This window comes from Megalops cyprinoides, chromosome 11, assembly GCF_013368585.1.
Source record: "Megalops cyprinoides isolate fMegCyp1 chromosome 11, fMegCyp1.pri, whole genome shotgun sequence".
NCBI classification, from domain to species: Eukaryota; Metazoa; Chordata; class Actinopteri; order Elopiformes; family Megalopidae; genus Megalops; species Megalops cyprinoides.
Genome location: NC_050593.1, coordinates 36278268 through 36305060, shown reverse-complemented (window position 1 = coordinate 36305060; position 26793 = coordinate 36278268). Strand labels below are relative to the sequence as shown.

The following is a 26793-nucleotide window of genomic DNA, read 5'->3' as shown; positions in this document are numbered from 1 at the left end:
TCCTCCTGTTGGCTACATCCCATTTAGTCCCGGTATTTACTTTTACAATTAGCCCAAGCTTGAGGTGCACACCACCCTGGTGGCCATGCGGTCCGAGAACAGGGGTGCCCCTCAGCTGCTTAATTTATTCCGGAGAGGGTTATTGTTTCCTCTTCACAGCTACATCTCATCTGGTCCCGGTATTGACTTGTGCAATTAACCCACGCTTGAGGTGTAATCCCCCCTCAGGAAGAGACCCGCGTCTGTCTCTCTCAGGCCTGTGTGCGTGTTTCAGTATATTTACGGCCCCAGTACAGCGCTTCCATTCGTGTGCCATTGAGGAGGTCACAGCCCTTGTGTGTAGCGGAACATCTCATATGTTTTCACTTAGTGCAACACGGTCACCATGTGCGCACCATAATGATGTGAAGACCCCGCTCTAGTGATTTCTGAAACACATAAGAATTCATTTCCATAGGTCACCAAGATACATTTTCCACTCCTCACACTGACCCTATGTTTAAGGGTCAAAAAAGCCATCACAAGAAAAAGCCATCACAGTTGTCATTTCATTTTTGTAAAAAAAAAAATGTACAAAAGCAGTTGTTCATGTAACAGCCATTCCATTATCCTGTCTGTTACAGCTTGTCTGTTACAGCTTTCCTGTAACAGCTTTGCTGCTGTTCTTTAGGAACTGTCTATCCGTACGCAGTAAGAACATGTACAGTAGGCTGTGTGCATTTTGGATGTGGTCTCCACTTGTTTATGTGAGCAGAAGGATGATCAACAGGATGTAAGACAGGATTACAATCCATGCAATGAACAGCTTCCCGGCGGGAGGGGTGGAAGGCCTCTGCACTCAGAGGACACATCACTCATTGTCCCCCCTCGTTTCGTGGGCCCTGGACGCAGTGAGCCGCCACCCGGCACGCTCTCTCTCGGGGGGGGGGGGGGGGGGGGGGGGGGGGGGGGGGCGCGGGGGGGGGCGGGGGGGGTGGGGGGGGGGGCGTTAGCGGTACAGACGTTTCGCCACAGCTTCGTGCCTCTGGTCGCTCTGTGCGGTTCCTGCCTGCAGATGTGTGGGGAGGGTAAATCACACGCCTTTTCCTCGTCTCTGCTTAACTTGACAAAGGCAATGTTCTAGACGGCATCAGGGCGTGACGTCAGGCCATGATGAATGATACGGAGGCGTGCGTGCGCGCAGTAACTCAGCGCGGATTCGCTCTCTAAGGGCCGGCCTCGTGGGTGAAGATTAACTGCACCACAAGCGTTAGGAGGTGGCCGGGGTCCATCCAACCACCGGTCAGACTCACTCTCTAATGAACTCAAACGCTGAGCAGCGCATGGGAGATAGATTGCCTGCTTGACTTTGCTGGTTGGATCCTGTCCAGACAAACTGAAGAGGTGAGAAGATTTGTCTCTAATGTGGAGGTAACCCATGACTTTCAGATGGTGATGTCCTCTCAATCGGACACACTGTCAGTCGTAACTTGGCCCCTACCACACCGAGATTCCGATCTGCAGCCGGTTAGCCTGCACAAAGAGGGGATTACATTTATTTATGTATTTCATTATCTGTAATAAAATATCAACCTAGAACATGACTCGTTTTATCAACACTGCACAGATTTGACGTTATCTTCGACAAAGACGATGATTTATCAGCTCCAAATTCTTGAAAAAGGCCTTACAGGCATGACCTGTGGTTTTGTGAGGAATCCTGCCTTTTTCAGTCCGTACCAGATGCATATGCACAAATCAGCTCTTTTTGTGTATACGGGAATAAGCAAGCAGAAAAATAAATCTTGCATCAAATTATATAATTCACTGGAGGGTTTGGGTTAAAGATTAAAACGGCTTCTGTTGAATAGATCCGTTTTTGGGCCCTTGAGATCCTTTTTTGTCTGCTTTTTTTGGTGGGGTCAGAGCTACTCTGTGTTTGTATAACCCATTCAGTTATTTTTGAGCAGTGGGAACAGGGTTGTCATATTCTATACCTCCCAGAGACACTGTATGCCGAGATTTACTGTGAGAATCAGTGTAAAAATGAGGGCGGGTCATTTTTTCGGTCTGACGGTGACGTTTTGAGAATGAGAAAGCACATGTTGCTTCGTTGTTTGGTCGAGTCATTAGATTTGTGTTTGTTCTCAGCGTCTAAATGTTTAATTCCATTCTGCTCTGAATGGCCTGGCACCGAGGATAAGATCCATCCCTGAGGAGCTGGATGTGTTAGAGGCCAGCACAGTTTCCCATGACAGTTTTTATATAGACATCCTCAGAGGTCAGTGAAATCTGAAAGTATTGACATTATTTGTACAGTCAGACAGTGAACCTGTATCTGTTTAGCTGTGCTTTGGACTCACAGGCAGACAATGAAACTACTGACCCTGGATCTGGTTAGTTGTGTTTTGGACTGATACTCGTGTGTTTTATTTACTGACACACTGTGCACATGAAAGGCTTGGTCATACAGCACTAAGAGGCAGCATCGTGTGTGCTTTCTGTACATCCCATAGCTTGAAGCGCTCTCTGTGTGGAAAAGCAGACTAATAGACGGTGCTTTCTAACTGGCTGCTGCCCCAGCTGCGCAGTCTGCTGTCCGATTCCGCGCCTGCACTGACAGCCTGTTGTTTTCCCCTGCAGATGAGAGCGGGGTGTCGCTCCTGCAGCTGATCGGGGACCCGCCTCCGGACGAGATCACCAAGGTCTACGCCCCGGACAACAGCCCAGGCTATGTGTTCGGCCCGGACGCCAACACGGGCCAGCTGGCCCGGGCCCACCTGCCCAGCCCCTTCTACCGAGACTTCTCCCTGCTCTTCAACCTGCAGCCGACCTCCCCGAAGGCCGGCGTCATCTTCTCCATCACCGACGCCTCCCAGCAGATCATGTACGTGGGCGTCAAGCTGTCGGCTGTGCAGGGCGGCACGCAGAGGGTCATCCTGTACTACACTGAGCCCGACTCGCAGACCTCCTACGAGGCCGCCAGCTTCAGTGTCCCCTCGCTGGTCAACTCCTGGACCCGCTTCTCCATCGCGGTGGCGGACGACCAGGTCACCTTCTACATCAACTGCGACTCCGACCCCCAGGTGGTGCGATTCGAGCGCTCCCCTGACGAGATGGAGCTGGAGGCCGGTGCCGGTGTCTTTGTGGGCCAGGCCGGAGGCGCAGACCCGGACAAATTCCTGGTACACACCTGTTTTATCATTTACCTAAATAATGCCAGGGGAGTCGTCTGGAGTTTAACGAGTGCCGCTGGTATTTTTACTGTCAGACACGCTGAGGGTACGTGGTGCTGAGAAAGATGATCCATGTTAAGATGTAGCACGACTCTTTGCTGTGCCAGAGGGCTTCTGCGTGATTTGCCTTCTAATTACCCAAATTGGCTTCCTTAAATCAAAACACACACAGGCCATAAAGCAGCCATCAGCACCTCATGGGAACACAGGAGTTAATTGCTCTTGTTAACCGCAGGGGAGTAATTAGCTCCTGCTGACCCTGTCTTGTAAATCCTATTCTGACCTGTTTGACCCTCTCCTCTGATCAGTGAACACAGCCAGACCGACACTCTCAGGCCCCTCTGAGAGACAGATGGGCCTTGACCTGGAAAGGAGGGTTTTGGAGACTGTGGGATCATTTTATATTGGACTAAATGATGTGGAACTAACAACTCTCAGATGTTACATTACATTAATATCATTTACCAGACACTCTTATCCAGAGCAACTTACACAGTCCATAAAACAGAGAATTGCTCTAATACAGAGGACTAGTCTAAATCATAAGACTGGTCTAAAACAGAGGACTAGTCTAAATCATAAGACTGGTCTGAAATGTAGGTCTAGTCTTAAACAGAACTCTATTTAAGCAGCTTAAATACACACTAAATAACAACTATACACAGAAGCCTCATTGTGTATTCCAGCTGGTATGTTGTTACTCAAACTCGGTTACCTAGTCCCATAATATATGATCTTGCAGCTTTCTCGGGACACGCTTTCAGGCACGGTGTTCAAACACACCCAGTCAGGCCCCCCCGAACGGGCATCTCTTCTCCTTTAAAAGGTCCGTCTGTCGTCCTCACTTTGTGCCCTGGGTTTGACAAGCCCAAATGCAGTGATTTAGACTGAGGGATCTGACCAGCTGCAGAGGCGCAAAGGTCATGCTGAGCTTTGTAGTGATGAAACGGGAGTTTTTTTTCTTCCCGGGTAGGTCTTTGAGCCCCTTCAAACAACTGCTGGCTGTTTACATAAACCGCAGCCGCTGAGAGCCGCATGGACAGGGCTGGACGTTTGTCATGTGGAATTGCATAACACAGGCAAGCTGGGTGGCAGTCCAGCACCAGCGCTTTCTGTCTCTTAGTGACCAGTGGCACTCAGTCAACTTCAGTTAGCTTCAGTTTAAAAAAAAAAAAAAAAAGGTGTGTGTACTTTCAGATTTTCCACAAAGGACAATGGTTGTGTTACGATGGTTACAATTTGTCAGGCATGGGAACATTTTTGTGTTGGAGGCTTAAGCTGCATAATTTAAAACTTTTTTCTGTAATGTTCAGGGTATTTTTGCTGTCGCTGTTTTCTACATTAATAGCGTTCACTCATGGGAAATGTCAGTGCCTCTGTTTTTTGCAGTTGTGGACCATTGTCTGATTGCACAGTGAGACTGAGTGTGCCCAGAATGCGTCCGAACGTAGGCAGCGGACATGAAAGTAGGCTCTGTGCAGGGGAGACTTGGTGCAGTGTGTCCGTCTGGATGTGGAGGTTTGGGAATGCGATCGTCTGTACGATGAGGGAGGTCTGTCCCGCGTGGGCCAGAACGGCGATAATGGACCAGGAGGGAAGAAAGCAGATTCTCTTAGACAGCTGCGCAAAAAAAAAAAAAATCATGCGGACAAAATCTGTCAACAGCGGTGCTTTGATGAATGGCTGTTTAGAAGGCTCATGCAGACTGCTGTTATTTCCATTAATTACCTGCTGCTGTCCAGGTTATTGCAGCTAGATCAACCGCTTGGGCCACTGATACCAGAGAAGACAGCCATGCTCGAGATTACAGGATATACAGTGATCAGTCATCACCACTGCCTGTCCCAGACCAACACAAGTGGTGCAGTCTAAACACACAACTTCCATTAGCCATTCCCAATATTGTCTGCTAGCAGAAAATTATAAACATCTTAACACCATGATCCCGCTGAACTGTGTTGGAGTTGTATAAGCTCGTTAGAGGGTTTGTCCTTATCTGTCATGATCTGCGCAGGGCAGTGCATTTTAGTGGGGTCTCAGAGACATTCATCTAGAGTTGGATGGCGAGACTGACTGTGTGTGGGTTTTTAGCAAAGGGGGGGGGGGCACACAAAAGCTCAATTAAGCTGTGATAAAGCCTCTTTGATGGCATCAGGGGCCAAGCTTGTGAACCCAGCCCATAGCAGCCAGACTGGCAGGAGGGTTCATGTCTGTTTTAACAGAGAGTGAATTCCTTCAGAGTCTGGGGTGCATAAGGAATTCATCTGAATTATCGGATTATTGAAAGAGCTCATTGTTTCGTGCCTTTGGTTTTCTAGTCTGACTAAATGGAGGGGCGTGGCCACCGATGATGACACAGTCTCAGCTCACAAATGGCAGTGGAGTCGTTTGATCCCAAAACTTTCAAATACCGACCCCATTAATTACCCACAGTAATTGAGATGGGCTGAATCCAGTAACAAACAGATCGTTAATGTGCGTTTGAAGTCCCGGACATGCCGAGGTTTTTACAAGATTAAGGCCGTTTACAGCTGACTGCTGGGACATATTTTTCAAGTGTTCAGATGCATCTCTAATGGACAGAGTGTTCTGTGTGGCATGGCTGAAGGCCTCGTTGTGACGTGTGTGTTTATGACTGTGTGTGTGTGTTTCAGGGCGTGATCGGAGAGCTGAAGGTGGTGGGAAACCCACGGGCAGCAGAGCGGCACTGTGAGGAGGACGAGGACGATTCGGACGCAGTGAGTAGCACCCCCTCACACACACACACGAGTGTGACATCACTTCCTGAGGCAGTGCGTCAGTAAGGTGAAGGCTGCCGTGGGCCTCGTGTTTGTACGAGCGCTGTACAAGCCAGCCGAAGTGCGTGTATATCACCTCATCTTTGAAAGGCACGGACGGACCTCACGCAAGCTAAGGGCGTGTCAGGACTGTCACGCTTCTAAAAGTGTGATGGAGTGCGGACCAGCCAGGATCGACCCGCATCAGGCAAACCTGCACATCAAGCCTGCGTTCCTACATCTTACACTCACAACTGTATACAGAAACTTTTTTTTTTTTACACGCTTACATGTGCACGTGAAGGAGATACTGTACCCATGTGCAGCAGATAGATCTTAATTGCTGTCTCTGTGACAGTGGTATGCACCAGCGCTGAGCTCTGGGCCGTGGAGGTGCCTCTGAGACAGCCAATCAGAACTGCAGCTGTGCAGGAAAGTGGACGACATTTGGCTTTTGGTGGAATTACTTAGTCAAAGGATAACTGCGGGTGTTTAACATATCAATACATACTGTGTGTGGGTTTTCCAGAGTTCGCCTCAAAGGTCACACGCATAAGTTAGTGTTCAGAGCTGTATATGTCACGATCTTTGCCCTTGGCTTTTCTTTCCTGAAGGGAAGAAAAAACCTGCCTGAATTCAATGACTCAACACATCTTTCATCTGCTGCCCTTTCGAAAAGCGGCTGAACAAACACTCGGTTTGGGAAACCGTGTTTGGGCCTGTGAAATTTTTAATTGAGCTGTACCTGAATAGCCTAGAGAGTGAGATGCTCTATCTGGCACAATGTAACTGAGGCTCTGTTTGCATGAACAATTTCACCAGAACTGGACATGCAAAAAAAATCACTTCATTTAAACTACATCCTGAGCAGCTGCTTTCAGGTCAGTGTTAACTGCAGAACAACATAAGGATGATTATTATTAGTTATTAATATGTGGCACCAGACCCATGGCCCTACACTTGTGATACATTAGTGCAAACCCCTCTTGACTGTTGAGTAAATATTTTACACAATACCTTTAGAGAATCTGGAAATCACTGTGGAAAGATTGTGTATAACCATTTCTGTGTCTTTACTTTCTGTGTCTTTTTTAACTTTACTGTTAAAAATCTTGATTTTGAGACCAAATAACTTAGAGCTAATTATCTGTTGGTCTGATCCAGAGAAATCCCTGTGGTTGTTAAACAGGAATTCAGTATTAATAGGTCCTATGGAATACCATGCATACTGTATAATGCAAAATCACAGAGTGGCCAAGATGTGATGGCTCAGAGAAAGTTCAGAGCTCATGTCAGTTGACTGTGCCAGTGATCACTGTTCATGGTTTCCTCTCCCACAGGCCTCTGGAGACTATGGAAGTGGCTATGAGGACCGGAGACGGACAGAGACGGTATTTTCCTGACTGACCACTCTGTCTGTATTCTATACCATGCATACACAACTACTGCATCAGTGCAGGAATTGGGTGGAATCGGCTCGTCATCTGAAACCATGGCATCCTAGACATTACATTAGACATTACACAATACATTCTTGTCATTCAGCAGATGGTTTTATCCAGAGCAACTTACATAGATTACATTTTAATTCATTTACACAGGTGGATATTTACTGAGGAAATTGTGGGTACAGCAGCAGTGCCGGGCGGGCAACCAGCAGTTACAAGCTCTGCTCCTTTACCACCTCAACACACTGATGCCCACAAGTCTTACCCTGCATAGTAATCCTGATGGACATTGCTGGCCTTGGATCCCACACCTCCAGAGCACCTCAGCGGGTCATCCTCTGAGCCTCTTATATAGGGCCAGGCCTTTGATCCCACAGAACGCCCCACCAGGTCATCCTCTGAGCCTCTTAGACAGCACTCTGCCAGGGCCAGGCCTGGGCTGCCACCCCTCCCGGCTCGTTAGCCCGCTGCTCAGCAGCACTGTCTCTGCACGCCTCCCCAGATCAGCCCAATTACACAGCGCAGAGGATAACCAGATGTCCCCCTGGGGCACCGTGTGGAACGGGCCCGCAGAACGCCGCTTTGAGCCGCATTTGTTTTGTTATTTTTTACTGGTTTCTCCATTAGCCAACGGAAACCGTGCAGGGGCTTATTTTCCACCGCCATGTATTTACAGGTATCATGTTATAAGGGCTTCAAAGATATTCGACAGCTGGCAACAGGAGAGTAAGTGCCAGTGTTTTACGCTCAAAGTGGGCTGATTTTAAAGGTAATTATTATTCACCGTTGCATCTGTGCATCGGACCAGCTATGACAAGTTTAGAGATAAACATTTTTTTCACCTGGTGCTGTAGGATGGAAAATTTCCTTTGTTTTAAAGTGGAGTGAAGTCATAACTGCTGACAGGAATAGAGCATGACTCTTGGTCCAGGTTGTTTTCCTTTTTAGCTCCGTGTATCAAACCGTTAAAATTTTTTTGAAATGACTTAAAAGGGTCACTAGACTAAATCTTCAAAGCGAGGTTTGGAAGAACTTGTAAACACCTCAGCACAATTCAGCCCTCACGGAGAAACTGTATATAATCTAATATATTGAGATTTTAAGTGCTTCATGGAGAGGAGTGCAGCGCGTGACAGTGAAGTAAACATCCCGCTGACTTTGTTACTTTTCCTCTGTGGCCCCAGATCACAGATTCCGCCTGCAAAGCGGAGATTCTGCGATGCCGCTGCCTGTCCCTCCCCGGTCCCCGCTGCTCTGTAAAGGCATCGGAGTGGCACAGGCCGCAGTGGCTGCCGCTGGCAGATGTGATTTGCTTCCCCTGCAGGAAGTTTCACGCACACCCTCTCCGGCTCGCTCTGAGACCGGGCCTGAGAGAGCGAGTGTGCGTGACCGTCGGTGTGCTGCCTGCTCTCGTATCTCTCGGCTGCGTTTGAGCCTCCCCCGCTCCATGCAGTGGAGTGATGTATGCAGTGTGTGATTGTGAATCATGAATCACCGCGGTGCTGTTGAATCCCTGTGCGGATTTCACATACTTATCGTCGTAGGATTGTGAGTAATGCAGGGAACCCTCCCTGGCAGCTGAAGGAAACTGATGAGGCTTATAGTTCATTTTCCTACAGCAAAGGCCTTCCTCATATTTCCCCCTCCAGCACTGATCCCAGGCTCCCTCACATCTGTGAGAAATGAGTGTGGGTTCCCAGCGCTGTCGGCCTGGGAGGGGGGGGGGTCTCTGTGCTGTCTCACCCCTGCTCAGCAGTGAGAGCTCGGGTGGGGGGGGTCTCTCTGCGCCGCCTCACCCCCACTCAGCAGTGATGGCAGATCTTTGGCAGCTCCTTCAGCCCCTATCTATAGACCTGACGTCCGGTGCGGGTCACATTCCTGCCCCGGACGCGCCTCTCCCGCCCAGAACAGCCGTTGCCAGCAGCAGTGCGTGGTGTGAAGAGGTGCATAGACAGTATTGTCTCGACGCCTCCTGAAATGTGAGCATCTCCAGGAATTGAACCTGACGCTTGCCATTTGGCTGCCGGTTTGCTGGTTCAGCAGGGCGTGTCAGCCAAAGGAGAGAGAGGCGGAAGCCAGACCCGTGGGTCTCCACACTCGCGCCCATGTCCCACACCCGAAATTGTGATCTGATCCATTGCTCTGTATCTTGTTAACACTGGGTGTTTGTTTCCATACTTTGTTATTAAAACCTGAACAGACATAGGTTTGCTGTAGATTCACAAACACAGTGTCATTCCACCCATACTCTCAGCGGTTGAAAAGAGAATCTCTTCTTTCCCTGTAGACAACGCCACCGTCTCTGCGCCCAATCCAGCAGCCTCCTGTGACAACAAAACCCGTCTCATCTCACAGAGACTCAGGTGAGTGCTCACAGTGGGGTTGTACCTGGGGACTCAACTACTCTGTTCAACAGAGCTGATGCCGTCTCACTGGCTGAATGGCCATGGCTGTGAGATAAATATTCCATATAAATATAAGGACATTAATGCAGAGGTATTCACATCCAAGGGTTTTATCATGTAAGAGAAGGTAAATGCAAAAATGCAGCCGAGGCAAAATGCACATCTTGGCTGAGGGAATAGTCTGATCATTTTTCAGGCTCATTGAAGTTCCACGTTTAACAAAAGAGAGTGTGTAAAAGTAAACCTAATATATCACATGCTTGCTCCTTCGCGGTTTGTCCTAGTCTGCAGTTACCGTATTTGCATGAGCGAGTACGCAGGTGACTTACTCCCTCTGGTGGAAAGAGGTGGTGTTGCACACCAGATTTTGCAGGCAGGATTGTTATTTACGGGGGTGGTTTGTTACTTGAACCAATTGTAACCGCTCCACTTTTCTGAGGAGGTAAATGTTGTATTCACCCTCTCTGCTCACGCTGTGTGCAGTTGACGATTCTCGCCGGTACTTCGTGGAGTCCAGGCCTGTGGTACCAGGACAGCAAGGTGGGACACAGCAGCACAGAGGTTCCACTCTGCCTGCTGCTGGGGGGGGGGGGTCTCGTTTGCTTTTGGCTGGTGTTGAAATCCCGCAGGTAGCTCTGGCATGCAGGTGTGCGCTCTGGGATGTGCGCAGGTCACAGGTGAACGGAACGGTGTGATGTGCATGAGAGCTTGCTGAGGTGCAGTGTGTGGGACGGGGCGTGTCTGTTTCCTGTCCGGGGGTACGGCAGAGGACCCAGCTTCAGCAGCCAAGGAAACCGTGATCTGCGCATGCCATGTGGAGAAGTCTACTGTGGGGGAAAGGATGAGAACCAAAGAGCATCTGGATCTCTGGAAACGTCATAATGGTGGGGTTGCTCTCATTCCAGGCACCAAGGGAGAGAAAGGAGACAGAGGAGAGAAGGGCAATCAGGGGGAGAGGGGTCTTCCCGGGGCCAAGGGAGATTCTGGGTCTGTCTCCGGAACTGCGTCACGAGGGAGCGCTCGTGGGGAGAAGGTACTGATGATTGGGTGGTGTCCTTACTTAGCTGCTGATTTTTGCTTGTGAGGTAGAATACAGAAAGAATATAAGCTAACCTTTACCTTGGATTCCTCTGTAATGCTTAAGTCTGAGTGCGCTGATACAGGCAGGATGCAGTTTGGAACAGTTATGTTGATGGATCACATGGTCATTTGAATGAATTTAGGCTTGTTGTCAGAAAGCCGTTGTGTAGTGTCCGTCTGTAGTGTCCATCTTTATGTGTTTAGCTGTATGTTAGCCTGTAAATATGAACGTGGCTAATGCAGTAATGTGTCTTTGACATGTTTTTCAGGGTGCCCCAGGGGAGAAAGGAATTAAGGTATGCTCTGATGATTCATTTATGAGACCTTGCAGTTTGTTTAGTTTTTAAAATTGTAGTTTTGCATTTGGTTCCACAATTTCCAATTGTTTTTGTGTCTTTTCACACAGGGTAGACATATTTAGCAAGCCTTTCTGCTACATTCAGCCTTGTTTATCCTTGATAAAAGCACACAGACATGGCCCTAAAAACCTAAAGTACCTGGTTATGTACACCAACTCATATATCTGCTCATCTCCAAAGGGAAGTGCTGGCTTTGGATATCCTGGCTCAAAGGGAGACCCCGGTCCCCCCGGGCCACCTGGTCCCCCCGGTCCCCCTGGACCTGCTGCCGAGGTAGTGAAGCGTGGAGATGGGTCAGTGGTGCAGCAGGTGGTGGGGCCCAGAGGGCCACCTGGGCCACCAGGGTCACCAGGCCCAGCGGGGCCCACAGGGGCCGACGGAGAGCCGGTGAGTACCTCGCCAAACTCTTCTGTGGGTCACGCTAGGGCTGTGCAATATGATGATATATGTCGTGTGACGATAGAAAAACGTCTATCGTTTCATATTATGCTCTATGGTTTATTTCGTTGTGTCGCAAATCACACACTTTTTATGGCAATATTTTTCGCCATTTGGACGATGCTTTGCGTTCTTCCACATGGCATGGATGCAGGCAGGAAATTGGACGTGACAGAACTATAGTTGAAAAGTGTTTTCTATTTACCTTTTTATATTTTATATATTAATATTTTATATTTTGTTACATGCTTAACCCTTTCGCATGTAACTTATTTTTATGCTATGTATTGCAATACGATATGAGAAGTGTTATTAAGCTTCTCATAGTTTTCAGTTAGCATTTGCTATATTTTTTTAATGTTAAATCACTGTTTCCTCAAAGCTAAAATTAGCTAGAATTTTTCCAATCTAGTGTTTTAATCGCACCGGTTTTAGCATACGCGCTAAGCGGCTAATCACACCAGTGGCCGTATGCGCAAAAGGGTTAATTGAAAATTTGCACAAAGGTTCTAAATAAAAGGAGAAAAATAATCAAATATGATTAAGTACCTTTTATTTGTCGAGTGTGTAATTCAAAATTTAATAAGAAATAGGACTTTCCATGTGGTCATTTAATATAAACTATTTATTCATTGAATTTACAGAAAATGTGCTATATCGTGATGTATCGTTGTTGGGATATGAAATGACCTATATCGGGATATAAGATTTTATCTTTTGTCTGTGAAATCAGTTTTGCCCTGGTGTAGCCATCTCAGATTTGCCATAAATGCTCAGATGAGTTTGCTCTGCAGACAGAATTTCCGAATGATACCTTACATAGAGTATGAGATGTGGTAAACTCCTGCCACCTCCGGCTCTCGGACCTCTGCTTTCAGCTCCGTTTTTTCAGCTGCTGAATCTTGGCAGCTCTTCTGCTCATCAGTTTAAACCTTCGTCAGCTGCTGTCTGTACAGGGAAACCTGCTACTGTAGATTTGCTGTGTTGTGAACTCTTTTGCATAATTAAATATTTGTGTTAATCCATCTTTAAAAGCAAAGTATAGCAAAAGAGACATTCCACACGGTCTACCACACGATTATATCCTAACAGGTATTTCTGTCCATGAACGGATGATTTAAGGTGATATAAGTGGCTTTACCCCATTCTGTCCACCTGAGGTGCTAAACAACTTTTGTCTCTCTGTTTTATGAGTGTTAAAAAAAATCCATAATTACACAAAGTCTGTGACTGTTTGAAATTTTTTTTAAATATTCAGAGAGACACTGCAGGGGTATCATGTAATGGTGTCATTTACATGTTTTGATCATTAAGACCTCACCTGCTTACATGCATGTTGAAATAGCTAAAATAGAATGCTACAGTAGCCAATCAGTGTTCTTTTTGCCTCTACCCCTCTGTCATGCCAGAAGGCACCCACTCGACTTCACTCCACTCCATACGCTCCACTCTCCACTCCACTCCACTCCATACGCTCCACTCTCCACTCCACTCCACTCCATACGCTCCACTCTCCTCTCCACTCCACTCCATACGCTTCACTCTCCACTCCACTCCATACGCTCCATACACTCCACTCCATACGCTTCACTCTCCACTCCACTCCATACACTCCACTCCATACGCTCCATACACTCCACTCCACTTCATACACTCCACTCTCCACTCCACTCCACTCTACCTGCGCACTGTGAGGCAGACTCAGTCACAGTGCCATGAAGATGTCTGTATATGTCAACAGATGCATGGCAGTAAAGTTTTGTTAGATATTTATGTATTTTGCTCTTAAATTTGAAAATGGAAAAAGAAATATTTATTTAAGAGACAGTATTTGATTTTATTTATATCTTTTGGTAAGCAGTGGCTCTAATGTCTTATGCCAGAAATGTTTTCTCTTTTACAGGGTGATCCTGGTGAGGATGGAGTCGCTGTGAGTTTGTTGTGCTTTTTTCTTGATGATAAAGCTGTGTTTTGAGTGGATAGAGCACCTAGAGTGACTTTTTCTTGATGATAAAGCTGTGTTTTGAATGGATAGAGCACCTAGAGTGACTTTTTCTTGATGATAAAGCTGTGTTTTGAATGGATAGAGCACCTAGAGTGACTTTTTCTTGATGATAAAGCTGTGTTTTGAATGGATAGAGCACCTAGAGTGACCAGCCTGCTTCTCCTCAGTTCAGCTCCTCTCTGTCTGCGTGTGCAGCTGTGAGCCCTGACCTGTTCTCTGTACCCCCTCAACAGGGTGCTGTTGGACCTCCAGGCTTCCCAGGAACCCCAGGAGATCCTGGTTCCAAAGGAGAGAAGGTAGGAAGCGGAGATCACAGGGCACCTGCTGGAACGCTCTGCTGACTGCAATCCCAGGGTGCATTGCTGCCTCAGCTGCCTCTGTGACCTGTCAGTGGACAGAGTGCAATATCTCATTCTCTTTCCTGCCCGTGTGTTCTGCAGGGTGACCGTGGCGTGGGTCAGCCAGGCCCCAGAGGACCTCCAGGGCCCCCTGGACCCCCAGGGCCCTCTCGATCAGACAGACCGGTGAGTCTTTGACTAGTCAAATGTCCATTTTACCTCTGAACCACTCTATAGCTACAGCCCTGATAATGCACCATAGCATTATCTATCAGGCCTTATGAATCCCTTATGAATAACACTATATTCAACGCATCAACACTGCACACAGAGTAAATAACTTTCTTACATTTAAATCTCTTGTATAATTTTGCAACTCATTGTTTAATTCTGTATTCTCTGTCTCCAGACGTTTGTGGACATGGAAGGATCAGGCTTTCCTGACATAGAGAGTTTGCGGGTAGGTTTTCTCTGATCTCTGTTATATGTGGATGTTTAAATAGCATTTTTTTAACAAGCCCTCAGATCTCTTGGCCGCAGTTGTGTTAGCTGCTGAAGTGTTTTTGTTCTGTTTCAGGGGTGAATTTCCTAAAATAATACTGACAGGGAAGATGTGTATGCATGTATCTGACAAAAAGTTACTTCAAAGAGAGGTCAAAAAGTGACTGCTGCTCCAGAAATAATAATACAACTGCTCTGAAGTTTTTGGAAAGTAATATATCAAAAGTGTATTGATTTACATAACTGCATGTTAAAGGCTAAAGGCTGCATGTTACATATTCCTCTACCATCCCTTTGCACTGAAACCTATTCAGAGTATCAGTATTATGGGGTAACTTCACACACTCATTAGTGCATTTATTTTACCAGTGTAGTAGTCGTGGATGTGCATCCACTTTAGCAGTGTGCTAGCTCTGTGCTGACAGGCAGTAGGGGCCTAACCAGCATTGCACTGCCTTTTTGGCATAGGGCATACAAGAATGAAGTGAAAAATTCTGAGAATGAAGCTCCTTTATAAAGAAGTAATGATATATATTTATATGGTAACTATGGAGTCCAGCTACTGCCGTAGATGAAATGTGAAATATACAGTTTAATATCAGTCTCTCCAGAGAAGTGAATTGGAGTGAAGCCATTGATTTAGCACAGCTATCCATATTAATCCATATGAAATCCATATTAAATCATTCAGGAAAAACTTAACTGTAATGCTGCATGCTAGTGCCATTAACAGATGGGGCTAAGACAGTGGTAATTACTGTGCTCACTCAGAAAGAAATTTGTTTCTTAACTCTTTTTAAATATAATGTGTTCAGTATGGACTCAGTAAATACATGTGTATTTAATGTTATTTCCCTGTGATATATCACTAAGTGCTGCGTTTTTTTCTGAAGTCCTGAATGAATGAATGCATGTTTACATGTCATATGTTTGTATATATGGCAAAAACTTCCTGATTGTAAAATGACCTCATGGAACAGGGCCAAGGAATAGCTTTACACTCAGTTCAATGATATATATATGAATAAAAAGAAAATGACAAATGTTTCAGGGGGGAATTGGAAATTGGATTAAAATCACTGGTTTCTGGTAATTATAATCAAGTGTACACTCATGACTCATTAGAGGGAAAATGTCACACTCATATCTGGGAGGAATGTGGAAGGAAATGGATTTTTATCCACTGTGAAAACTGTTTATTGTATTCCAATATGCACACCTGCTAACTGGTACGATAAGGCAAAACATTCTAAATTTGAGATTTTTGGTGAATTTTTCCCTTTCATCTGGCATTTTCCTAAATGCTACCTGTTTATTACACCAGACAATGGAAAGAAATTGTGAAAAAACAGTAGCCACAGTCTCAGCGATGTTTCTGCACCATTTAAGCCAGTAACCGTCTGCCTGTGTTCCTTTGTTTAGGGTCCTCCAGGTCTGCCTGGCCTTCCTGGCCCCCCCGGCCCCCCTGGACCCCCCATCACTGTGGGGGGCCGTGTTGGCTCTGCTACGTTTGGGCCCCCTGGACCCCCTGGGCAGGACGGAGCTCCTGGCCGACCGGTAGGGAGGGGGGGGTAGAACGGCAGGAGAAGCAAGTGTGTCTCTGAATGTGTGTTTCACAGTCCTTCAGTCCCCCAGTGGGTTAAGTGTTTTACTCCAATCCTGTTCTTGCTTCTCGGTTTTAGGGTCCCTCTGGTGTTCCTGGCCCTGTTGGACGTCCAGGACCCCCTGGACCTATAGGAGAGAAGGTAGGCAACAGTAGCATCCAATCTTAATATCGGCTGCTTTACGATGTTGTGGCCAGTTTATATTGCATTATAAATGCATCATCACAGTACACAGATGTTTAATCATGATGTTTATGTTTTAATGGAAGAGGCCCCTCCTGCTTAGTTCTGCCAGATATCTGCTGCTTCCAGGAATCCTATCTTATCAGGCCTCCCAAGCTGAGGTTTAAAGTCCTCTCTGTCCCTCTCTCTCTCTCTCTCTCTCTCTCTCTCTCTCTCTCTCTCTCTCTCTCTCTCTCTCTCTCTCTCTCCCTCTCCCTCTCTCTCCCTCTGTCTCTCTCTCTCTCCCTCTGTCCCTCTCTCTCTCTCTCTCTCTCCCTCTCTCTCTGTCTCTCTCTCTCTCTGTCTGGTAGGGTGATCCAGGTGAACTGGGCCTTCCTGGAGCAGTGGGAGAGAAGGTGAGTGCTGGGTCCTGTACAGTGGCATGCATTACATCATGTTCTCCCCCGGCTGCTCTCCTGTACTGCCTGTGGGAGGAACAAAGACACATAAGGAAACACTTTATTAAATACTTTAACGCTGCATTGCACATTATCAATCTACCGACTTGTGATATGGCCAGAAATTCCAAACTCTCCATTATTTAAACTAAGGATGGTTATTTATGTGTATTATTTTGAGGCCATATTAAGACCATACTGTGAGATGGCCATATTGAGAGTGAGGAGAAAAAGCTGACTTAAAAAGGACTGCCACATTCTGTGGGGGCTCAGACCGCTCTCTGCTTTTCTCCTTTTAGAGAGACTCCTACCTCCCCATCCCCTCCTATCTCTTAGATCTCATATCTTACTATACTTCCTCCTCCTCTTCAGAAATGGCTGGGCAGCAGGTACCAGGTCTCCTGCATGGCATCAGTGTGTCCGTATTGTGGTGTAAAGCGCCGTGAGGAGAACGCTAACCAGTCCTTAGTATTAATATGTGGAAGTCAGTTTTTTTTTATGCCTCGTCTAACTGAAACGGCTTAAAAACACCAAGACATGCATTTGTTGTATTTTTTGTTGAAACATTACTCACTGGCATGTGATGTTGCTTCAGTAACAGTTCGACAAGTGACTCAATTGTTTAACATGTGGTTGTGACAACAGAATGTTCAGGCAGTTTTGTCGCATGGGGATCCAGAGCAGGTTGTGTGGATACAGTCAGTGTGTCTCACTCCCCATTGACCTCTCTCTGTGGGATAGGTGTGTGCTGATCACCTAGTATTTCTCTGAAGGAACTTTGCTCTTCCCTTGAGGACGATGGGAGGTACACGCAGTTGTTTAAGTTGGACGTGTTCGGGATGGGTCCTGTGTTTTGAGGTGGCCGAATCAGCTTTGTCCCTCATCTGCTCCCTCCCAGGGTTCTCAGGGTCCCCCCGGCACCCCGGGCCGCCCGGGAGAGAGTGGACTCGCCGGCCTTCCCGGACCGATGGGGCCTGTCGGGCCTCCAGGGCCACCGGGTCCCCCCGGACCAGGCGTCCGTGTTGGCTTTGTAAGTAGCGTCAGATATGACAGGAAAGTGCTGTTCTCGCTGCAGGTGTTGTGAAAAATATAATTTGGTTGCTGTTAAACAGCTTTGCTAAGTACCATACATAGAGACTGCGTTTTGGAGTGAAGACTCTGCTTGCTCTGAAAAGGCCACCTTTTGAAGCCTGAGGTATGGTTTGTGTTTCTGATGGTTGTCTCTGTGTGAAGGATGACATGGAGGGCTCTGGAGTGGGACTGTACAATGGTGTTCCGGGGGTGAGAGGACCGGAGGGCCGGCAGGTAGGTGTCCTCCTGCACATCTCCTGCCAGTGTTAGCCGTGCCTGCTAATCCCCACCACATCAACTCATATTTTTTTATTTCTCACTTTCAGGGTCCTCCAGGCATTCCAGGACTACCTGTGAGAACTTCTCTTTTTTCCTTTAGTTGTATAAAATATAGTGGATAAACATTTTAAGGGTAGCATTTTGATTATGGGCAATTTTGGAAGTAAATGGCTAATTTGAGGTGGAATTTTGTACCCCAAAGGGCAAACCTGGTTTCCCAGGGATACCGGGAGAGAAGGGGAGCGAGGGGCCACAGGGAAGGGATGGCAGACCAGGATTAGATGGCTTTCCAGGACCCCCGGTGAGTGACCATTCTGTTTCTGTCTGTCTGCACCTGCTTTACCTTCAAAAGAGAGCTTTATTGACATTGTTCAGGACAACGAAATTACAGTTGCTCCCCATTGTCAACGCTGTGACAACATATATTAAGAATTAAAGACAACAAGAATAAATACAAAATGTGTGATGTGTGTAATATGAAGAGTAGTATGGAACATATATAAATAAATAGTAGTAGTAAAGTAGTAAACTAGCTCCTGGCGTTACTGTATGGTGCTTAAACATGAATAAATAGTAATAGTAAAGTAGTAAACTAGCTCCTAGCGTTACTGTATGGTGCTTAAACATAAATAAATAGTAATAGTAAAGTAGTAAACTAGCTCCTAGCGTTACTGTATGGTGCTTAAACGGTTTGATGTGCAGCTCTGTGTTCGTCTCCCATGGCACAGGGGGTGAAGGGTGACAGAGGAGATAGAGGCGAGAGCGTAAGTGTTTTTCTTTTTTACCTCAGTTTATTATAGCTTTAACCCCTCGCCCATCATTTCCCAGGACTAATTCACTGCAGTTCAGCATAACAGGATAGCAGGCGTGCTATGACTGAGGTACTGGGGTCTCTCTCTTTTTAGGGGGAGCCTGGTCAAAATGGAGTTGGGCTGCCAGGACCCCCTGGTCCACCTGGGCCCCCAGGACAGATCATCTACCAAACCTCAGGCAGTGTAAGTGTGCAAGCCCCCACTGCCCATCTGTATTACATGGCACTTTCTGGCTCACAGTCTCGGATGTGAGAGAGAGAGTTGGCTGGCCTTAGACTCACTGCTTTACTGCTTTTTCATCCCTGCACAGTATGATGGCACTCAAGGAAGTCCAGGACCTCAGGTAAGAGCCCCAGACTCTTCTCCATCCTGTTTGCTCCGTGTGACTAAGGCGAATAATTAGTAATCACATTAATATTAGTTTGCAGAGTCCTCTGTGAACTTATTCTAATGCTGATAAAATCTGATAAAAGACTGGACGTGCAACCTACCACACATTATATGTAGTTATAAAAATTCTTGAGGAAGACATGCCAGAAATATGTATTTTTGTCATTTGATGGTTTCTTTTATTTTAGGGTGGACCTGGTAGGCCTGGCCAAGCAGGATTCCCTGTATGTATTTGATCGCCTTTTCCAGAAAAGCATTAAAGCTCACCCATGGAGCTTAGAGATAAGCATGTCAGAGCTTTGCGTTAGGGTCTGAAATGTGTTTGGTTTCCTCTAACAGGGGCCTATGGGACCAAAGGGTGACAGGGGAGACCCAGGCCCACCAGGCTATCCAATCAAGGTTAGAGATTTGACTTCAGAAAAGGGTTGATGTCGTTAATTTCGAGTTGATGTTTATGTTATGAAATTTATGCTTCAGGTCCTTGCAACAGCTTTAGATTTAAAACTGCTTGAGGAAATTGCCCCTCATTTTTCATTGTGTACTCTGACGTTTTTTCCTCCATCTTCCTCCAGGGGGAGAAGGGAGAGCCTGGTATGATCATCGGGCCTGATGGAAACCCTCTGTACCTTGGTGGGTTGGGAGGACCAAAGGTAAGAATCACTGTGTTGCAATTCACCATGTTTGTTCAGGTCCAGAGGCCTGGGCGGCAGTTTAGCCAAACACACTGCTCACTGTGACCTATGACCTCTCTTGCTCTAGGGTGAAAGGGGATCTCCTGGACCCGTCGGGCCTCCCGTAAGTTACCATTAATTTCACACAGCTATCGTAGCATGCAAGGCTAAGTGAAGCGAAGCCCCAAGTGAAATCATGACATTCTGTAACATATTAGCAGCCAAATGTCTCCTGCTGTAGCTGCCCTGGCTATACATTTGGACAAATCTACCCTCTAAGCAGAAGAGAAGAAAGTTCAAATGAATGTTATAATTCAAATGAAGTATGTTTTTGGATAAGTGAAATCAAATGCAGAAATCAACTACAGTTACAATGTAATGTTACAATGTGTTATTGTAGTTTTCCTGTGTACCTGGCTTGTAAAGTTAGCTTGCTGATTATTGTAGATAAGATTTTCTGTAGTCCTGTGTACAGACGGGCATATACTTTAAAATAATGACATTTATAATAATCTGATTAGCATCAAAATAACTCATATTTATATTTCTGCAGGGACCATATGGTCCTGCTGGTTTGAAGGGTGAAATCGGTTTACCTGGCAGACCAGGTCGTCCAGGTGTGAATGGGTACAAAGGTGAGAAAGGAGAACCAGGAACAGGCTCTGGCTATGGTTATCCCGTAAGTATGATACTTATGCATGATTGAATACATTTATGAAACAATATTTTGATTTTGATCTGTTTTATTTAGCTAATTTAAATGGTACACATTTATTGATTTTAGGGTCCCCCGGGACCCCCTGGACCACCAGGGCCACCTGGTCCTGCCATCTCTCTGGACAGGTTCAACGTGAGTAACCCAGATTTTCAGGTCTTGCTTAGATTTTTAATTATACATTTTATTGTTGTATTGTCTATGTTTTATCTGTTTTATATGCAATGCTGATGTAAAACCCTTTCTGATATTAGACACAATTCATATATGTATATCAGTAAGTATAAGAAAATCCAATTTTGTGACTTGAGGGGTCACAGATGTTAGCTAGCTAAGGTAACATGAGTTATGAGGCCAACAAATAGCACAGATTTAACAAGTCAATTGAGCTGGCAGAGTGGTAAAGCAATGTGAATGTTTGAGCCAGGTACCTAGGCTTTACAAGTGGGAGTACTGTAAGTGTTCATTTTTGTTTATACATAGTTTTATAGATTAATAATTGATTTGATTAGTAATTCATTAACATTAGTTAATTAAAGTAATTAATTAGTTAGTTTGGTTTTTGCATTTAGACATAGTCATTAGCCAAAATAATGTTGAGCTTATGGATTAGGGCTAATTATAGATAGCATAGTATTCCCATTTAGCTTTATGCTTATGCTATGTATAAATGTTCAGACAAATACTGTACAAGAAATTCAAAGAACTTCACCATCATTAATTTATTTTGTCAAAATCTTTTTATTTCAGCGATATGAAGATAATTCACGAGGTTATCCAAGTAAGTCAACACTTTTTGCATGTCCTGCTGGATATCCCACATATCTAATAATTTTGACATTTAACGTTCACACATGAACCAGAGGCATTGCAGCCCTGGCAGGCCTCATCTGGACATGGCCCTAAAATGCAAATGAAAATACTTCTGTGTGTCTGATAAATGAAGTCATACAACAATGAGCTACATTAGCAAGTGGACTAGTGCTGTTGTGCATGACAGAGATACCAGTATTTTGCATTTTTTTTTTACCGGTGTTTTGATTCTGTCTCTGACCTTACACTCAAAGGCTGGGAGTTAGTTCATGATAACGTAAGGAAATAGATATACTTCTACACTTGTTGTTTTTTGTTTTCTTTCAGGCGTAAAGGGAGAGAAAGGTGATCGTGGAGAACCAGGCATTCCAGGAACATCAGGTAAATAGTGAGATTGTAAATAGTGTCAAAATTGGGACTGTTTACATTGAAAAGCTGGGTTTAGAAAGTGCCAGAACAATGATTGTCTTTAATGAACTATGATTAAAGTCCTGTGGTAATGGTGACATTTTTCTCACCTAAGGTCTGAACTCCAACTTTGACATTTACACACTCAAGGTAAGCTTAGCGGCATTTGGGCTTCTGCTGTAACTTTAAGCTTTGTCCTGGAGGAGGTGCAGCACAGAACAGTGTGGCGTGTTTTTGTGCAGAATGAGCTGAAAGGGGAGCGCGGAGACTCCGGTCAGAAGGGGGAGAAAGGAGAGCCGAGCGGAGGCTACTACGACCCCCGCTACGGTGGGGTGCAGGGCCCCCCTGGACCCCCGGGAAGTCCAGGACTGCCGGTAAGAGCCGGAGACAGAAGCATCATGGAGGACATTCCCTCCAGGACCTGCTGCCTTCAGAAAAGCCAGACACTTCCTGATTCACTGTGACCTCATACCATCATGTCCTGCCTCTTTCCCAAGGGACCAAAGGGAGACTCTATTAGAGGACCCCCAGGGCCCCAGGGCCCACCAGGAAACCCAGGGATTGGTTATGATGGACGCCCAGGAAGTCCAGGCCAACCTGGCCCCCCTGGCCCACCAGGGCCACCAGGATCCCCCTCACTGCCTGGGGCCTACAGACCAACCCACCGTGAGTCACATGCATACACTGCACTGAGACTGTCCCTGATAGTGCTCAGTACAATTTTATTAGCTATTGTTGAGTTTTGGATCACTACATCACTTTCTGTGTATACAGCTTTGCGGTTGACTAAAGTGGTACATTTGATGCCTCTGTGTTTCAGCTGTCAGTATTCCAGGGCCACCTGGTCCTCCCGGCCCTCCTGGAGCTCCAGGACAGTCCTCTGGGGTGAGCATTTTCAAGACATTCAGATCTGTACGAGAATGGAATTATGGGAAATGTACAGCGGAATTAGTTGACCTTTTTTACTGCCACATTTTGTTGTATCCTCTTATAAATAAGCATATGGAGCTATTTGAATCTGTAAGTCTGTAGTGTTTTGGCCTTTGGAGCGGATATAGGTTTGCATAGGGTCCTTTTTGTGGCTTTGCAGGTGACGATGCTGAGGTCCTATGACACCATGCTCGCCACCGCACGCCGTCAGACCGAAGGCACCCTGATATTCGTTGTGGACAAAGCAGACCTCTACATCAGAGTCAGGGACGGCTTCCGGCAAGTCCTGGTACTGTCCAGTCCTTAAACATGGTTTCAGTCCATGTAAATTTAAAATTTTTGCATTTAGATGACATATGTATGTTGACTCACCATGGAATATACCTTTTTCCATTGTATTCCAGCTTGGGGATTATAAGACTCTCTCCAGAGATCTGGTGAGTTTTCATATCATTACTCTTTCTAGACTACATACCTATTAACAGATCAGTCACCAATAAAAACAGCAGGGGTACAGACTGGTGTCGATGTGCTACCTATATAACACTTCCTCTGTTAGACTCAAACCCAAATGATCCTCTCAATGTGCAGGAGAACGAAGTGGCAGCGGTCCAGCCTCCACCAGTCATTCACTACTCCCAGGACCACTCCTCCAATGGGGCAGAGCATCTCGCGCAGGGCGGCGACGTGAGCCAGCCCCTGGAGCCCCCACCACCTCAGCCGGAGAACCCCCGGAGGGAGCCCCCGCGGCCGGAGAACCCCAACCCCGTCCAGCCCGAACACAGACACCCCACCCAGCCTGATCCCAGATACCCTCCCCAACCCGACCCCAGATACCCCACTCTGCCTGATCAGAGATTCCCCGCCCAGCCTGATCACAGACACCCCTCCCAACCCGATCCCAGATACCCCTCTCAGCCCGATCCCAGATACCCCTCTCAGCCTGTGGAGCCTGACAGAAGGCATCCAGTCCAGCCTGACCCTCGTTACCCTGTCAATCCAGACACCCGAAACCCACAAACTCCCCAGCGCAGGCCGCATGTACCGGAACCCCAGCCTTCGGGCCATGAACACACGTCAGCCCCAGGAGTGAGTACCCCCTCTTACACACCATGCACCCCAAATGCCCTTTGGTGGCCTTTCTCAAATGGCTAACTGCCTGCATCAAAACCCTGCAAACCTAGGGCACCTGTTAACAATTAGTGGGCAGAATCTGTCATCTTCATCTTATACTGTTTACTTCCTGGTGATGCCATCTGATATTTATGTTTTATTTTATTTCAAAATGCCTTTTAATGCATGAACTCCAGTTCTATATATGTAATTTATAGTGCGGTAATAGCTTCAAGTATAAACGCCTTGTTCATAAATGTACCCTTTTTTTCATCAGTTTCCCTCCTGGTCATTTATTGGGGGGGTAGGGGGGAGGTAGTTACAATAAAACAAAAGGATGTATATTATACATACCTTACAACAAAATCAATAGTGAAAAGGCGCTTAGCCTTGGCTTATAAGCAGCCTGGCTGCAAAACCAAACACATCAGTTTTATGTATGTCCTCAGTGCGGTGTGACCTGCCTGTAACGTGGGGCTCTGTGCTCTGAAACTGTGCGGTGTGACCTGCCTGTAACGTGGGGCTCTGTGCTCTGAAACTGTGCGGTGTGACCTCGCTGTAATGTGGGGCTCTGTGCTCTGAAACTGTGCGGTGTGACCTGGCTGTAACGTGGGGCTCTGTGCTCTGAAACTGTGCGGTGTGACCTGCCTGTAACGTGGGGCTCTGTGCTCTGAAACTGCGCGGTGTGACCTGGCTGTAACGTGGGGCTCTGTGCTCTGAAACTGCGCGGTGTGACCTGGCTGTAACGTGGGGCTCTGTGCTCTGAAACTGCGCGGTGTGACCTCGCTGTAACGTGGGGCTCTGTGTTCTGAAACTGTGCGGTGTGACCTGGCTGTAACGTGGGGCTCTGTGCTCTGAAACTGCGCGGTGTGACCTGGCTGTAACGTGGGGCTCTGTGCTCTGAAACTGCGCGGTGTGACCTCGCTGTAACGTGGGGCTCTGTGTTCTGAAACTGTGCGGTGTGACCTGGCTGTAACGTGGGGCTCTGTGCTCTTTCCCTAGCTGCACCTGATCGCCCTGAACGCGCCGCAGGTGGGCAACATGCGCGGCATCAGGGGGGCGGATTACCTGTGCTTCCAGCAGGCCCGCGCTGTGGGCCTCAAGGGCACCTTCCGCGCCTTCCTGTCCTCCAAGCTGCAGGACCTGTACAGCATCGTGCGCAGGTCCGACAGAGACAGCCTGCCCATCGTCAACCTCAAAGTGAGTAGCACTCACGCCAAGCGCAGGTGCTCTCTCAAGGGCCTGCCGCGTGTTTTATTGCATTAGCTGGTGATAGTGTGAAATGGACATACAGCCTGGTGTTCTCTGTTCCCCAGGACCAAGTGCTGTTCAGCAGCTGGGAGTCCCTCTTCAGCGACTCTGAGGGCAAGATGAAGGACAACGCGCCCATCTACTCTTTCGATGGCAGGGATGTCCTCAGAGACAGCACATGGTGAGACACTGGCACAGATGTAACTCAGCTATTGTGCTGGCCTGACCCCCGTTATTTATGTTGGAAGCGTTTGAGTCATAAATAGCTTGAATATTGTTCTTCTTAATATTTCTTCTTGCTCCATCTGATTTTCTGTACTTTCTGTGCTACGACTCTTCAGCTACACTTACAAAACATAGCCAGTACCTTCAGCTAGTATGGGATTGTGTTGCTTGTGCTTTTTGTGTCAACACCAACAATATTTTTGAGATCTGATTTTACAAAAAAATTCCCATTGGCTAACATGGATGCAACATTCAGAATGTGATGAATTTTGACATGTCCTGTTACCTTGTGTTGATGCTTGAATGGTGCTGTGCATGCACTTGCTGGTCTGGGAGTGTTGTTGACCAACTCTGGCTCTGTTGCTTATGTAACACATGTGGATATACTTCAGTTCTCTTGTGCTGGAAGTAGCTCTGAATAAGTACATCACATGCATTTTGCAGATGCTATGTAGCTAGAACTCTGGTGCGACTCCAAAAAAGTGGAGTGATCTATTTGCATATTCAGTTTAGATGCTAAGACATTAAATTGAGAACCACTGTAATGACCTCTACCTGATGTAACCTCCGTAATGACATTACACAGTACTGCTTGCTGTATGTTACAGTGATACTGAAACTGTGTAACTGAGGCTTGTTTTGATTCAGAAGAGGAACCTTGTTCATAGAATTCAGTGAAGTGGAGTTGTTTTACATAAGAAGATAGAAAAATATCTGGCTGTGGAAAGACATTGGTGACCATGTGGCTGGTGTTGCCTGTTGTGTCTTGAAAGGCCGCAGAAGATGGTGTGGCACGGCTCGAGCACCAAGGGCCACCGACAGACGGATAACTACTGCGAGACCTGGCGTATGGACGACCGGGTGCTGACCGGCATGGCGTCCTCTCTGCAGGACGGCCAGCTCCTCCAGCAGACCCCCAGAAGCTGCTCCAGCTCCTACATAGTGCTGTGCATTGAGAACAGCTACATCGCACAGTCCAAAAAATAAGCCACACCCCTCGCTCCTCTTTGTGAGCCTATCACAGCTGTGCAAGCAGGGCTCCTCTTCCATAACCCCGCCCACCGTCTCACTCTCACACTCACTCCTTTCGGCCTGGCTCTGCAGCTCCTGCCCCGCAGAGAAGTTGCCTTTTTTTTTTCTCTTCTCCCCCCTCCGTAATGCCAAAGAGATGGATCTAACAAAAAGGCGTTTGCTCTGTCTTGGGGCGTTGGCACATATTTCTCAAGGGGTTGAACCAGAGAAGAAAAGCTAACCTGGCGGTGTTTTTAAATTGTATCCGGTTAAAAATTTTGTATATGAAATGGTTGTTTGTTTTATTTTTGTTA

General features: G+C 46.7%; 1 protein-coding gene across 1 annotated transcript in view; it reads left to right on the top strand.

The window, feature by feature from the left end:
• The window catches only part of LOC118785742 (collagen alpha-1(XVIII) chain-like), a 36213-nt gene extending 9420 nt beyond the window's left edge, over positions 1 to 26793 (top strand). The window contains exons 2-41 of the mRNA XM_036540650.1: positions 2623 to 3164; positions 5870 to 5953; positions 7333 to 7383; positions 9728 to 9803; positions 10329 to 10385; positions 10751 to 10878; positions 11195 to 11221; positions 11465 to 11671; positions 13626 to 13652; positions 13961 to 14023; positions 14168 to 14251; positions 14475 to 14525; positions 15989 to 16123; positions 16249 to 16311; positions 16704 to 16748; positions 17689 to 17820; positions 18024 to 18095; positions 18188 to 18214; positions 18343 to 18441; positions 18869 to 18904; positions 19046 to 19135; positions 19263 to 19295; positions 19531 to 19566; positions 19682 to 19741; positions 19915 to 19992; positions 20102 to 20137; positions 20567 to 20692; positions 20798 to 20863; positions 21479 to 21509; positions 21869 to 21922; positions 22065 to 22099; positions 22192 to 22323; positions 22447 to 22615; positions 22770 to 22834; positions 23040 to 23168; positions 23284 to 23316; positions 23471 to 23647; positions 24995 to 25192; positions 25309 to 25424; positions 26242 to 26793. Of these exons, the coding sequence (XP_036396543.1) occupies positions 2623 to 3164; positions 5870 to 5953; positions 7333 to 7383; positions 9728 to 9803; positions 10329 to 10385; positions 10751 to 10878; positions 11195 to 11221; positions 11465 to 11671; positions 13626 to 13652; positions 13961 to 14023; positions 14168 to 14251; positions 14475 to 14525; positions 15989 to 16123; positions 16249 to 16311; positions 16704 to 16748; positions 17689 to 17820; positions 18024 to 18095; positions 18188 to 18214; positions 18343 to 18441; positions 18869 to 18904; positions 19046 to 19135; positions 19263 to 19295; positions 19531 to 19566; positions 19682 to 19741; positions 19915 to 19992; positions 20102 to 20137; positions 20567 to 20692; positions 20798 to 20863; positions 21479 to 21509; positions 21869 to 21922; positions 22065 to 22099; positions 22192 to 22323; positions 22447 to 22615; positions 22770 to 22834; positions 23040 to 23168; positions 23284 to 23316; positions 23471 to 23647; positions 24995 to 25192; positions 25309 to 25424; positions 26242 to 26455 (3884 nt within the window). The 3' untranslated portion in view covers positions 26456 to 26793. The remainder of the gene's footprint in view (positions 1 to 2622; positions 3165 to 5869; positions 5954 to 7332; positions 7384 to 9727; positions 9804 to 10328; positions 10386 to 10750; positions 10879 to 11194; positions 11222 to 11464; positions 11672 to 13625; positions 13653 to 13960; positions 14024 to 14167; positions 14252 to 14474; positions 14526 to 15988; positions 16124 to 16248; positions 16312 to 16703; positions 16749 to 17688; positions 17821 to 18023; positions 18096 to 18187; positions 18215 to 18342; positions 18442 to 18868; positions 18905 to 19045; positions 19136 to 19262; positions 19296 to 19530; positions 19567 to 19681; positions 19742 to 19914; positions 19993 to 20101; positions 20138 to 20566; positions 20693 to 20797; positions 20864 to 21478; positions 21510 to 21868; positions 21923 to 22064; positions 22100 to 22191; positions 22324 to 22446; positions 22616 to 22769; positions 22835 to 23039; positions 23169 to 23283; positions 23317 to 23470; positions 23648 to 24994; positions 25193 to 25308; positions 25425 to 26241) is intronic.